We start from the raw sequence: 15490 nt of genomic DNA, 5'->3' as shown, positions 1-15490 counted from the left end.
TACTACACGCTCATTTCAAGAAGCAACAGTGGGCATGCACAAAATCAGCTCTGACGTTGTTTCCAAAACCAGTTCCGCTTTACAGGGAGGCTAGACACGATTTTGATGTTTTCGAAAATTGGCACTTTGGAAGTAAATATCGCCAATTTAGTGACTTGAACGCTGTTTGCATGTGGATGAAATACATTGCACTGCAGAGACTATTCATTCAGCGTCATTAGAATGCTGTATGTGGTGTGTGGTGCCACAAGAATAACAGTGCCGGAGTATTATTACTAGGGTTGCAAAGGGGTGGAAAGTTTCCGGTAAATTTCTGGAAACTTTCTGGAAACTTTCCATGGGAACTTTAGCTCGGGAATTTTGAAAAAAAAAAAAAATACGCAAATTAAACGCTGAGCAATAAAAACATCATTCAAAACACTATTTTAAAGATGTATGGAATGCAGCACACGCTGCACGTTGAGTTTCAACCCTCCACTGTGCATTCTTCCATCACATGCACAGATAACTCCCAGCATCCTTCACTCTACAGCAGGGCTATTGAGGCCTGCTGTAGTGTGCAGGACTAGTCAGGTAAGTTTCAATGATATTAATGGGGAAAACATATTAGCATGCTGATTGAGGATTGTTCATCTGTTCATCTAGCCTATTTCCATTCATTTATCCATCAATTGTAAAATATGTTTACAGACGAATCCAATTGTTTGGCTAACTATTTATATCTCTGGCATTGCATTAGTGTTTTTTTACAAACTTTTTTCTCATCTTATTCTACAGAACAATGCCACGTGCACTATCTCATGTGTGGAGACATTTCACCCCATCCAATGTAGAAGGAAAGGCTGTGTACATTTGCAAATACTCTGCAAAGACCTATGTTAAGAATGACACAACGATGCAGAAGCATATAGTCAAGTGCCCAAAGTTTCCTCAGGGCTCAAATCAGCCTATGACAAAACAAAATGTTTATATTTATGTCTGTATATGACAAGGTAAATACAGTTAGTATAAATTACCCACAACATTTCCAGTTTATTCCTGTTAATTCCCGTATATTCCCGTATATTCCCGTTAATTCCCGTATATTCCCGTATATTCCCGTGGAAAGTTTCCAACTTTGAATATTCCCGGAATTTTGCAACCCTAATTATTACTGATCTTCCTCATGGAAGACAGGTCACAAGGCTTCCCATCAGTTTTCCATTTCCACCATTTCCACCTGCAAAACAGTGGCATTAAGTGAAGCCACATAAGTTAGTCAAGAGGGGCCAGAATGGGGATGGGCAGATTTTGGCAGTGGACGTGGAGCTCTGTTGCTGTCGGTTGCAAGTGCAAATGTTTCAAATGGGTGTGGAGAGGCGCAGCCTGTCAGGGCTTCTCCTGCTCCTGTCTCCTGCTATTAACACTGGTAAACACCAACGATTCCTAAACACCATCCCAGTGATATTTCCTTGACATCATCAAATCTTTCCGTGATGCCTTCTCCCAACGCTACCCTCTCTTTTGTTCTTTATCTCCCTCACCAACGCCCTCTATTCTCCCATTTCATGAGTATCCTCTACACTGTTCACTGCTAGTTCCCTTGTTGCCTAATTTGGTCGTGGCGTAAATTTCCCACTTGTCCATGACACCTCTATTCAGGAGGGAACACAGCCGCAAAGTGGATGTTTCCTGAGAGGTGGAGCATGGCGGCTGAGGAATGTGTGAATTCCTCTGCGGATATGGAGTGAGAAGAAGAAGGCTTGAAGAGGACAGAGAGGTAAAACAAGGGTGTATAGGAAATGGGAGGTAGATAAGGAAAGGAAGGGAAATGGCTGGAAATGGGCAGTGGGGATGCAAAAGCTGAAATGGAAAATGCAAAGGTTTCTAGCCTTGTAGTAAATGGTTAGAAAAGCAAGTGTGTTTCCTCTCTGAACATTCAGATGGAGGAAATAAGAGGAAAAGGGGCTAAACTGGGGGACCCCAGATCTAACAGCAACAGCAAAGCAAGTACGCTGAGCCAACTTTGAAAAGTGAAATGACAGTGTGGAAGCAACCCATATACTGTTGTCAACACATTATTGTATCCTTAAGAAATATTTAAGGTCAATGACATTAAGACCCCATTCACCTAGGAGAGTGGACCCTTCCGAGCCATTGCTGGAGGACTGGTATTCAGGGACATCGAAGGAGCTGAGGGCATCGTTGTCAATGGACTGGGAGATGTCCTGGAGCTCCTCCATGCCTTCCATGAAGTCGTCATCGGTGCACAGGGGGCTTCCCAGCACCGAGTCCTCCAGGGGAGAAGGGGGATGGTAGTGGCTCTCCATGTCGACCATTGCCGTGGCGGAGCAAGCGGCCGCCACCTTCAATCATCAGACTGGAGACAGAGAACAGAAGGAGGGTGGAGACAGAGGTTAAAGAGGTGCAATGGACACCCAGACAGGCAGATAAACAGAGACAAGACAATAATACATTTTAAAGGCACCCCTGGTTACGAAGAATTTACATCCTCTAGCTCCGTGAGGATTTACTTATTCATCTCATAGTTGTTGAGACATTGCACTAAATACCACAAATATCAACATTATGGTGGTAATAATGGAAAAGCAAAAGGATCTGAACAGTCATGGAGATTCATCAGCAGGGCCTCATGAATTCCGTTTCGATCCATGAAGCCATACCACTAGCATGACGCAAAACTGATAACGTCATTTATAACATCAACAGTACAAAGCAACATTGCTTTATCTTTCAGCGCACATAACTAAACACAACACCAGTGAATACATTTAGGTGTTATCAGTGGGGCTGATGTAACATGTGACCATGCATATAAACAGGTGAGGTGGATTGCTAGAGTTGGTCAGCAGCCAATGGGGGAATGAAGGACATGGAGTATCTTATGACACAACACACTCCACTCCTCTGAGCTGTCCGCTCAAAATACAGTAACCGTATCCTCACAAACCTCATAGTGGTGCAGGAACAGAGGGACAGAGGACGCAGAGAAACAGAGGCAGGCGCAGAGACGTGTGGAGGAATGAATGTAGGTCAATGGGTTGGCTTAGGTTGTGTTGTGGTAGGAAGGCTGGGGGTAGGGGGTGTACTAGAGGGGACATGACAGCCTGGATCGTACAGTAGATGGGTGAGATTTTGCTTAATTGCAGAGGGGATACATAGAGCACTAAGAAGTGGGCTTGCCTTGTTGGCTTAAGTTAAGACTGACAATCAGTAGGACCCTACATCGCATATTCAAACTTTATACGTTTGCGTGGAAACTGGGTCAATCTTCGGTAAGCCTTCTCCATCGGGGCCCCACAGTAATAAGCACATGAAAGGGGGGGTGACGGCGGCAGTACGGCTGTGAGATAGCAGCTGTTTGTTGTTCAGCCGTTCCATGCCCTCACACGCCTTTAGTTTAACCTTAACTTGCCCCATTGGCACTATACACGGTTTAATAAAAGAGACTGACTGCATGCTCAAAACATTTCTGTCCCCAGTGTTAAGTGTGAGTCTATTTAAAGGGTCTAATGACATAAATACATGGTTTGAAGTAGCTACAGAAAGTAAAGATCATTTCGATATAGCTTTGCTTCAAGTGCAAGAGGCAAATAAAATAGATACATGGGATTCTCATGCATTGCCAAATGCAAGAAATGCAGGGTTGGAACCATTGGGACAAACGACAAAATGTACAAATTCAGCTGCACAAATCACATTAAAACAGGCACTGGGCTCTATCAACATTTTTTGAAACTCAACTGTAAAATTGACATCTTGGTTCATCAACACAGCCATTTTCCAGATATATCCTTCTCTATTCTCACATGGGATCACTCTGACACATACCAATATTTACTGGGGGTCTGATAGGAAATATTCTGGAAAATGTCCGGAGCAAACCACTTTGCAATGAAGAAAATGTCATCATCAGAACTGAATCTGAAGGACCCTGGAGATTCCTAACCGTCCTGACGTCACAAAGAGAAGTCTGGCACGTGAGCGAGCAGCTTTAGTGAGCCACTCATTCTACAACACACTCGTAATTGTGAATGAGAGCAGTGTTAGCTCTGCTAGGATAAAGCAAACCTCTTTAGCATTCAGCCTGTTGCTCCTGACCTTCAGCTCTTTTAGAGGACATCCTGTTCCATACACTCACTTCACTCAGCACTGTCTCGTTATAAAACTGCTTCAAGTCCAACATAAAAGGCCTCTTGGCAACAGCTTAACTAACGTCGAACTTGTGCCTGTCAACTATTTAGGAACTTAATTTGGTGCGATCAATAAGTCCAGATATGAATCAGTCTGTAGTGGAAAGTGCAGAGTGAGGCTTTGTGTCAACACACGTCATGCGTAACTTTCTATTTAAATAACATACATGACACAAGTTCTATTCTAAACCCATGACCCCCTACCAGCAGAAGAGGTGGACCAAGGTCACCTTGTGTTGCCACCAACATACACAACGACAATGTAAACACACAGAGCTACTTAGCTACAGAGTGCATAGGTCTAGTGGATTAAGACAGAGGAAGACTGGGAGAGGGTGAAGAAGAATGTCTGTTAAGCTACATTACAAAGCCATTATCAGCGATGTGTGAGACAGAATGAGCAAGTGAGGCGGAGGGAGAGAGGAAACAGCCGTTCTTACACAAACAGCAAACTTTTGTCCCATAGGTCAAGACGACTCATGTGCTCACTCAACCAAGCCTGCCAAGGGCTCTGGGCCCAGTGAATGGGAGATGAGCAAGGTTGTATGTGGTTATGTGCATGTTAGTTTTGGGGTAAGAGTATAAAAGGCAAGGATGAGGGTTACATTGAGAAAAGACCTCCAGGCCGACGATGCCATGGTTCATGGAGGGTGGGTACATGAAGACACTGCTACCTCTTGAATTCAATCTCTCTTTAAAATCAATGAGTCCCACTTTTAGTTGCTACAAAAATAGGTTTAACTGTGCGCACGTCTGTAACACTAACGCAGGATGTCCGAGTGGAGCATTAATAATCCATACAGTCCGATGGATTTCTGCACTGAGTGGTCACCCAGCCCCCCTATTACCCTCCTCCACCATCTCAGTCAAGACCTATATTAGACAGACAGGCTTTGAAGCAGCTACTAAGCCCTGGCTGAGGCAGATAAACAGGATCTGAGCAGGAAACGCAGACAGCCTTCCAACAGAAAAGGACGTAAGAGAGAAAGTTTACGAAAGAGCTAGATCCTCAAGACAGAGATCTGCAAACCAGCAGCCCTGCTAGGGTGACAGCCTCATTAGTGATATCACTCAATAAGTACTTGAAAAGGACCATGTTATCTGATCACGTGGCATATATTATGCAAATCCTCACAGTATCGCAGAGGAATATAATCACTCAGTCTCAGTGACTAACTATTGTCTCTGTGGGTCCAGTAAAGATTCATGCTTGACAAATAGAATAACAATGAGTACGATGACAAGGAAACGGACATAAAGCTGGAAGCAGACCAAAAGGATGGAAAAACAACATGATGAAAACACTCATGCTTCCAAGTTCAGGAGAGAACATATCTTGGCAGGGAAGGGAAGTTTGCTCATGTACTATTTGTGTGATGTGGTAATAACAAAACCAGTATTGCTACCAATCTTTGAAAGACGGTTGGTAATTATAGGTAATCAAATAAGAAAACACAATAAGACAAATAAATAATAACAATAATAAATTCAGTCCTCCGTGCAACTTTGATCCCTGACAACATGACACCGGCTCTTTCCAAGAGTTGGTATGGTTGTTCACTGTGTATGCATGTGTGGGTGTGTGCTTGTGAGTGTGTGAAAAAGAGTGCACCTCATGTTAATGTTTAACCAACCCATCCTGTGGCCTGACATACAGGCCTGTAAGAAGAAGGGGCCCAGAAGGGCAGACCAGTGGTCTAAGAGTAGGAACATGGGCTGATGGGGCTGCCCCCCCCCCCCCCTGCTTCCGCCTGTCCTTTTGTTTGAATGGTTCACTCTTAGGAGCTCAGCCTGGACCGTGCCCGCAGAGTAAACACTCGTTTGAACCCTTATCACTCAGGGACAGATATGCTGGCCGGCGCCCTCTTATCGTTATGTAGATTGGCCAAAGTACAGGCCAGGGAAGTGATTGACATTGGACTTGAGCTGCAGCCTCGGACAGATGAGCCATATATGATAGCTAACCTTACAATCACTCTGCTATCAGATCACTTATACCTCAACACCGGGTCAAGTTACATATATAAATCATGTGTAATTTCCATTTTTTGTTTCAAATGCATGCTATGAATGTTGCAGAGGTTTACCCCTCACCTCACCGACCCCCATTCCAAACATGAAAGAGAACCTCAGGCAGCCTTCAGTTGTCATAACAACTCAAAAGGTGTTTAGATTGTCCAGGTTGGACGGCTGAAGAAAAATGGCGGCCCCTGTAGAGAGGACCCACTCCTGATGTAAATATAAAGTATTTAAAGAAAACAACTATTCCTCCAATTTAGACTATTACACACTAGTGTAAACATCAATAGGATTATTTTTTATTAATTTCTGCCAATAGATTGATATTGCTTTGAAGTGACTGCTGGTGAGCATGGAGCCTTAATCGATCACGCTTCAGTCACTTTCTCACACGTCCAGTATAAACTCAACGAGCCAGGCAGGGAATGCACAATGCAGGAAAAGCTTGTGTGTGTGAGTTTCCAGACATTTACGATACAAGTTTACATGTGTGTGGAGATGTCTGGAGGAGAGCTGCATCATGGAAAACTCATTTTGAGTCTAGCAGCCATGTCAGGTGTGTTTTGACAGTCAGGTAGCTTCTTGTAGGTAGCAGCGGCAAACATAGCAAGAACCATGGGTGGTGGAGGGCTGTGCTCTGAACCCACTGGCCAAGGCAGCGCAAATCACTTCCTATCTGAAGGTTCTTATTCGGGAACTGAATATACCAGGAGACCTTTTGAGGATCTTTAACAATTTACATTGAAAGAAGATATGATTAACATTACATGACTGTGACCTCAATTTCTCGCATTCAACATACACTGTTTAGCTGTATACCAGTAGGATTAACATATTGGCTAAACAACGTGAAGATCCATCATTGGCTGTCAGCATATTCCACACCCACGGCTGCAGCGAGTTAAGAAATAAAACAAGTCCCATAAACCCCGGCGGACTCTGACCTCTTCATTGACAGCGTGTCAAGTGTCAAAATAATAATTAAATGTCCGCACATGCAATCTGACCATAAAACACTGCAGGAGGTGCAGTGTGACAGTGTATCATGTGACCTTAGAGGTCTGCAGTGACCTGACCCTTCACGCTGCGTGGTTGAACTTCCCCACAGCATTATGTGGTGGATAGTGCTTGTTTGTGATGTGGAGCCAACATGAAAAATAGAGGTCATGCTTGCCGCAGGAAGATGAGATAAGATAATTCCAGTAAAAAGATGATAAAGTATAAATTAGTCAACGAATATAAACAAAGGGAAATACAATAGAATACATAGGGTGAAAAGTAGATCATAGAAAACGTTATATGGGATAATCAGTTTTGGGAAACATGTCAATATAGAAAATGTAGACAGCTGGATTTGGGTGCGTAGATGGTATCGCACACAGACTTGTACTTTAAAGGGAGGACCACCTACATGTGACCATCAACAACACGCAACTCAAGAATAGGGATCTTTTAGGCTCATGTTTTTAAAATGTTGTAATTACATACATTTCTTTGGACAATTCTAAAGTATCTTTAACTTGACCAGCTGTCTCAAACCCCAAGTAAATAACAGAAATAAATAAATATTATATTTAATACAAAAAAAACTACTAAAAGGAAACATGTTGACAAAAAACTTTATGGGAAGTGTTTAAAAGCATAAAACTTACAACAAGAGGAAGACAGTGTACCTGAGTGAGGTGTAACAATATGCTAGATTTAAATGATATTAAGACGATTGTACATTATTTCTGCTTTGAATGGAGTCCTGATGTGTCAGCAACATCTGAGGTCGTGTGCAGAAATGCCACAGCTGCTGTGTAACCTTGACCCGCAGCACGGCCCCAGCTCAACTCTCTGCAGCAGTGTTACATGTAGTCACAGCTGAGCCTGGCAGGCGCGGCCCTCGCTGTTTCCAGCTGCGAAAATCAACCCACAGCTAACAAGGCTGTCCTTAAGCAACACCTCCGCTCTCTGCCAAGTGCAGGCTCCTGGCTGCCACTCTCTGCTTATTTCCAAATCAGTGACATGGACCAACCGTTACAAAACCTCTCTGTGGTTCATCCACGCTGGAAATGACTAGTGTGGAAATTGCCTTTTTTTGTGTCAGCTGTAGACAGATGGAGGTTTATGGAGACAAGACAGAAAACTGCCCTTACATTTATTTAACTGGAGCGACAACACCTTAAATACATAAAAAAAGACCTACACTATCATTGTGACGGCTTTCCCCTCTTTCCATGCTCGTGTTTTGATATACAGATAACAAATGTCAACATGGCTTTGACAAAATGAAATATACTTGTGCTCATTTCAAGGATAAGATACAGAGACAGGCAATTTTTAACTTTATGTCCAGTGCAAATATGCTCCACGCATCAATACCAGCTCCAGAAATAAAAATACTGCATGTGTGATCAGCAAAATGAACATATCATGGCTGGTGCCAAAGAGAAGGGAAAGTTCAACTGAGTCCATACCTCTCCACCAGTAGCCCTGTGCCCTGAGGCTGTCAAGATACAATACCTTCATCCCCTGACAACACAGACACAAGGACAGCAGACAATGGGATGAGGCTTGTTCCAGAATTTTTCTGTTTTGAGGGAGTTTCGGCATTAATAATGAAAAACAATGGGGTTGGGAGTTGTGCCAGAGAACAGAAAATCACCCAAAACTGAGATGAGAACAACATGAGGCGGGGAGCAGTTCGTCTTCTCTCTGACAGCTGTGTGTATCTTATTTCATTTTCCAGCATGACACTGGAGTCCTGAGTTCCCCCTTGCCGGCTGCCAGAGCAGCCCACGTGTTTGTGGGGAGACGTGCAGCACACAGGCCTGGTGACAGGACTCGGTCATCAGCTACTGGAGTAGGGTCACGGTGTATACGACAAATAGACCAAAAGGACTCTGATGTGCAGCGCAGAATCAAAATGAAAATCTTGTAAGTCTGTCCAAGAGCCACAAACTCCTGCATTATAGAATAATAATTGATTCGAAACACCCAATCACACGATACAGTTGTCTCATTCTGTTTGCTTCTCAATAAGATCTGAAAGGGTCGGTTTAACTCGCCGTGGCAGAAATAGTAACCTTAATCCAAAACAATCTTTTCCCTGCCTCGACCTCTGGCATGCTCATCTGTCATGTTAATAAACGCTGTGAATTCCGTGTCAAAGTGTCAAAGAGCTCTGCTTCACCTACTCAAGCAAAGCTGACACCCCATGAATACTTCAGAGGCCTTGTTTGTTGGCTGTGTACAATAAGAATCAAAAGTAAAATGAGGTCATAAAAGATGAAGGATTTTCTGACGGCGCCGGGAGACAGTGGGCTTTGTCTGTAATAGAATTAAAATGGGAGAGTAGCTAAGACCAGCAGGGGGGGGTGTAAGTAATTGATGAGGATTTCTACAGGCCGCGGCTCAAGTGGACGAGGATCAGACACCATTGCTTCAACGTTAAGTTGACGAGAAAGAGTAAATCTCCCAACAATGGGTCTGTCCTCGACAAAGGTGATGTTGAAAAAATGTGGCACGCAAACCTGAAACACAGGCTTGGGAGAGACAAAGAGCCAGAGTGAGAAAGACATTCCTTTACAAGCGACACCAGTCCAAGTCCTCCTGTCAAATCCTCCTGTCATGTCCCCTCACGGTTTAAGGCACAAAACTCAGCTTACACACAGCGTTGCCTCCCGATCATGAGGGCAGACAATCTCCTGTCCAGAGCTGCTTACTGTAAATCTGGCGGGGGGCACCCAATCCTATTCAACCCAGAAAGAGTTTAGCGTAAGGAAGGCTCAAAGAGGAGCAGACCTGGCTCAGGTGAAGGTCACTGAGGACACCAGTTGCGAAACAAACACACCTTAGACATGACTGCAAAGAGACACGACAGCCCTCGCTGAGCTGAAAAACACTTTGGACTGAGAGAAGCAGAAAAAACCTACGCTGGTGTGGGTGTTTTACTACAGGTGCAAGGGAGAAGGTGAAATTTGATCCAGGAAGTGCAGCTTGAATAACACCTCCATGGGTTTGAAGCTTTATCGGACATCAAAATACTCGTTAGCTGGGATTTTACAATACATGGGAAGTAATCACAGCAGCATCCATTCATCTTGCATCTTAATGATGGAAAACAAAGAAGAAAAATGCTTTAATTTACAACTGAATGCACAAATATGTGTCACGCATTGCCTTGTTTACCCTCTGAAGCCCAATATGGAGCCAACTCAGCTGCCTGGAGGAGATGGTTTATCCTTTTCACTGTTAATGCTGCTTTAAGGCTTCAAACTAAATGATGGTTAGATTCCTGGAACACCTGCCTCTACACCTTTAATATGTCAGACAGATTATTTGTTTTTATTCCTGTGTCCAAATGAGTTTGACTCCATGACTTCCTTTGAGCCTAAAAATGCACCACATGATTTTAAACACATAAAAAGTAGTTGGAAGAAGCCTTAAACAGTTTGTTCAAACACAACCCAAGCGCCAGTCCTTAGTTCGACCCCCCGCTGTACAGGCGGATTTCTCTGGGGTTATTCTCACAAGTGACAAATACCAGAAGTGCAGAGTTGATAGGCAGTGGTATAATTCATCTCTGCTGGTTACAAGAGTTGGAAAAGCCTTCTGGAGACAATGTGCACAGTGGTAACATTTTTTTCTCGCACTCTTATGCCATATGTTGTATTGGACTTGAAAAAAAAGGGTCCATGAAACTCAGCGCTTGTTAACATACTTTCAATAAACCTTTACAGGCCAAAAACACAGGCACGTGATAAAATGTTCAGCTGGCAAGGGACCCTTTCTTGTATCTTTACAAGCATATTAGAAAATAACTTCCTCAACAATGTTACAAGGTCCTGTAAAAGTGGATAAAACAACAATAAAATGCATTACTAATTAAAAATGTTGTTATCTGCATTATAGATATAGATCAGTCGGAGAGCTCACGTTCAAATGTTTATTGCAACGTGTTAGTGTTCAGCATCTAGGCGCCAACACAATCACGCCCCCAGATATGATTACATAGATGTGATGGGAGTGATGAGCGAATATTTATAACCCCCCATCTGAGCCTACAAGTGGATGCTGTGGTGGTGGAGGGGCTGAAGAAATTGGCAGGAATACTGACGCGGCAGCCGGTGCAAGTAAAGGGAATGATGGGGAAATCAGCTTAAATAGACCACCTAATAGGGTGGGTGTGTATTATAGATGATTGTGGAGAGTGAGGTAGGTCACATGATTGGAACAGCGAGTAATAATGCATATAATTTTGAGTGACCACTCATTCATCAGCACAAAGTTGACAAGCAACCAAACAATGTAAGAAAGAAGAAAAGTATATACCCTCTCATATTCTCCCTTCCTTATGGATAAAGACAGTTATAATATTACAGATATAATATGGATTTTATTACAGTAATCACTTGTTTCCAGTGTGAAATACTTTCTGACTTTGCCTATATGGTGCATATTGGCAGCCCAGTAATCCCTTGCCTAACCCTTATGTTATATATGCTATAGAATGAGGACTCTACTCTTGTTTCTGTCTTCAGAAGCCAGTCTCTCTTCTGGGTGTGAATGCAGCAGTGCAGAAGCTCATGAACGGTTTCAGGTTTCTGGAGGACAACACTGTCCGAGTGCAGCAGCCAGAGAGAAACCAGCTACAGGAGATTTTAAAAAAATGTAAAATTTGCAGGGCAAGTTCCTTAATGCTCACTTAAAGCAGCACAAGCACTTGCCTGAACAGTCAGGTCTGACAGTTTGTCTCATGCACTGTGCACGGCAGATAAGACTATCTTTAAATGCATTGCATTTCTCAAACTATCACAATAGTAAAGTCTGATGAATTACGAGCTGTGATAAGACTTGGAAATAAAAGAGGGCACTCCCGCAACACTGGGTTCAGACAAACACAAAAGGTTTCATATTTACTTCCATGTGTTTATTTTTTTTATAACTAGGATTTAGCATTATCTCAGTGTTCAATGTATTAACTTTTGCATTTTTCAATGTTGTGTTTTCAGTTGGCTTTACTCACTGTTGTTTCTTTAAAAAAAAAAACGTGTCACCTCGAGTCCACATGAATTCTTACAGGGTTTTTCTCCGCCATATTCACCAGTTTGATAAACTGAGTAAAAACAGTTCTGACTGAAGACCTTTGGTCCTGAGGGAAATTCCACATCTCTGTGGAGACCGGCTTTAAAGGGTCAGCAAATACAAGTAAAAGTTTGGTACAGAGCACTGAGCTGTATCTTGATGTGTATGTTTTCGGAGCAGGACTGTGCGGAATAGAGAACTTGTCTTCAGTTCCTCTCAGAGTCTCACTATTAGAAGACGTGTCTGCAGACAGCTTGACCTCCACATGCACTTTGCAATCGGCCGCTGAAAATGTGAGTCTCTTTCAACCATGTGCATTAAAAACCATAATCACACAATGTCTCACGGTGGTAGCCAGTGATTCCTAATGGAAAAAATCATAATAAAACATGGAGGTTGTAAAAAGGAACGGTGATGGGATGTTACTGTGGAACTCTTTCACCCTTTTATGAACTGACGGCATTTAATCTTAAAAAGACATTGAGGGGAGGGAACAGTTAAAACAGTAGACACCTGAAATCACACATAGGACCGGTTTAGTTGTGTGGAAAGAAAGGATGCAAACCTATATTGCCTTGGGGGAATGGGACATGTATAGGATTTGGGTCAAATTTCCCTTCAACAGAAACAAGGCCATCGGTTCTTTTTAAATGAGGGACTAAAGCACAAGTCGAGGTGTTGAATGCCATGCCCACAGCTTTCACATGGTAAAAAACACTATTATTCACTGTGACTATGCATTTCTTCCTTCATGAACCATATGCAACAGTGACAAGTAAAGTGTTTGGTAATCTCTCAACTTCGTTCATCACACAAGGTAAACACTACTGCTTCATTGATTAATGAATAATTATGTAACTCCCCTCTGTTAGCTGTGAGGAACAGAAGTTGTGCACGTTCAGCGCAAGGAGAGAGAGGGAGCGAGTCACTGAGGTAGAGAGAGGTAGAGAGAGAGAGTGAAATGCTTCAGGAGTCACAGGCAGCACCTGCAGCTATATTCACCACTGCTTCAACCATTCCATCCATCCAGTAAAGTGCCTGACGCAGATTAAAAGCATGGTTGAAATATATTGTTTCCATGCCGATAGTGAATATTTCAAACCTGTCTCCAAGGCTTATAGGACTCTAGAATGATGAATTGTTCAACTTTGAAGCGTCATACTTGGCATGTGTCTTCTTTGTGGGCCTTGGAAGTGAAGAGTCAAATTTGGTGCAATTCGGACACGCAATACATTCAATATTAATGAAAAATATTATAAACAAGCAACCAGTGGTCAATGGGGGAGGGGCAGTGTGCCTTCAGTCTGTGGGCCGAGTTGTTAATGTCTACTTTAAAGTTTCTCTTTGGTAAATTCCCCTCAAAGTAAAAGCTCACCATTCATTCTATTGCTCTAATGATTTACATGTATTTACCTGAATTAGACAACTTGAAGTCGTGAACTTGCATGTATGACAAAATAACACCAGGTGAGTCAAAACTCTGTTGCAGATAAACCAGGTAGGATGAGCACTGTTTTCTAACTTTACTCTCCAACATAGACTGTTTGTAAAAAAAAGTATATTTTAGGCTTATTTTAGGCAGTGCTCACGAATGACAGGGAATAATTATGAGGTCCCTCCGGGGCATTAACACAGGGAAAGCAAACAGTCCATTCCATACAGGCAGATTTACAACAGGTGCTGCCCAAGCATTTTATAGAGTCACATGTATTTCAGTTGCGTCCATGTCATGTGACCTACTGACTGCAAACCAATGCTGAGTTGTATTAATTACCTGGACAAATTAGACGGAGCTCTTTTAATTGGATTTGAGTGCTTCTGATATTTTCTCCAATCATATTTCTTTCAGTCGCTTCCATGTCATGTGACCCCATGCAGGTGTTATGGATGTGTTTCTAGCAACCAGAACTCAATTTACGCACAACATGGAGCCTCCATCGTCACTGTCAGACCTGCTAAGCAGAGACATAAGAGCCATGTGCAGCTTCTTCTTGCAGCAGGCAGATAAACAGCCTTTGTATCGAGTGCATGGCTCACTGATGAAGAGCTTACATCATAGAGAGATTGTCTATTGATGAGCCAGGGCCACTTGAGCTGCGCAGGCGTGCACACTGAAATCGCATCAGCACCCTCTCTCCACACAATAACAATGTTATTGCAAACCTGAAGGAGGATTTATGGATCTGCCGCCCAGCTGCATGCACACAGACCCCGGGTATGCGCGTCCTGGTCCCGGCTGCAGAGCTGCGGCTGCACCGTGCGCTGCGCTGCGGCTGCAGGAGCCACATTCCCTCACAGGCTCCCGCTGCAGGGGGGGGGTGCACCTCGCTCAACAACACACTCTGGGAAGAAACAGGCTGAAAAGAGACTATCTACCTTCCCATAAACAGCCCGATCCGAAGCCGCCATGTCCCCGGGAGTCTTCGGTGCCAGATCGGGAGAGGAGCGAGGAGGAGGAGGAGGGTGAAGAAGAGCCGCCGACCCGCCGACCGCGTCCTTGTTTGTTTCCCCTCAGCGCTGCCGCTGTCAAAAGTCCCCCAGCACTTCCATACAAAGCAGAGCCACGGCGATCACACCCGCAGGAAGTGACGCCATGACTGACAGCTGGTGGAGAGGAGAAGCCCACACCCCCCCTGACACACCCATTGTTTCAGCCAATCGAATCAGCGGGTCCCCGGGAGAAGGACGCCCCCTCGCCGTGGTGACAGGCCCACCGGGTTGGGGGAGGTCACGGGAATCAAAAGTGCTTTTAATAAATGTCCCAATAAATATGAATGAAAAGACGACAGAGAGGTGCTGCTGCAGAACGATGGGGAAAAACATATAGGATTTATTATGATGTGATAATCAGAGACATTGATTCTGTACTGAATGAATACAGGATGGTGATATTAGCACCTGACCTCATATGAGCCTCCTCAAATCAACACCATCATCTTCCTCTCTCATATCATGTCATTTAATTCACTTTAGCAAAGCTTTATTGCTAAAAAATATGACGAATTAACGTTAATGCATTAACTTAAACATGATTAGTGTACACACAATGAAAACATAATTCAACATGTAGTTTCTGATATTACTTCAGGAAAAAAAGTCTTTCCTGAAAATGGGATATTCTAGAAAGTGTTTTAAAAAGCCCTGAAATATGTGTCTTGCAGTTATAGCAGAATCAAAAATATTTGTATTGTCCAGGTATAAACTGA

General features: G+C 43.4%; 1 protein-coding gene across 1 annotated transcript in view; it reads right to left on the bottom strand.

The window, feature by feature from the left end:
* pparab (peroxisome proliferator-activated receptor alpha b) overlaps positions 1-14868 on the bottom strand; it is a 32174-nt gene extending 17306 nt beyond the window's left edge. Inside the window, exons 1-2 of the mRNA XM_061076376.1 lie at positions 14661-14868; positions 2111-2359 (exon numbers count right to left, since the gene is read on the bottom strand). Coding sequence (XP_060932359.1) covers positions 2111-2318 — 208 coding nt within the window. The 5' untranslated portion in view covers positions 2319-2359; positions 14661-14868. The remainder of the gene's footprint in view (positions 1-2110; positions 2360-14660) is intronic.
* Positions 14869-15490: the final 622 nt, after the last annotated feature.

Source organism: Limanda limanda, chromosome 8 (genome assembly GCF_963576545.1).
Source record: "Limanda limanda chromosome 8, fLimLim1.1, whole genome shotgun sequence".
NCBI lineage: Eukaryota > Metazoa > Chordata > Actinopteri > Pleuronectiformes > Pleuronectidae > Limanda > Limanda limanda.
The sequence above is the reverse complement of the archived record's forward strand: the minus strand, read 5'-3'. Positions and strand labels throughout refer to the sequence as shown.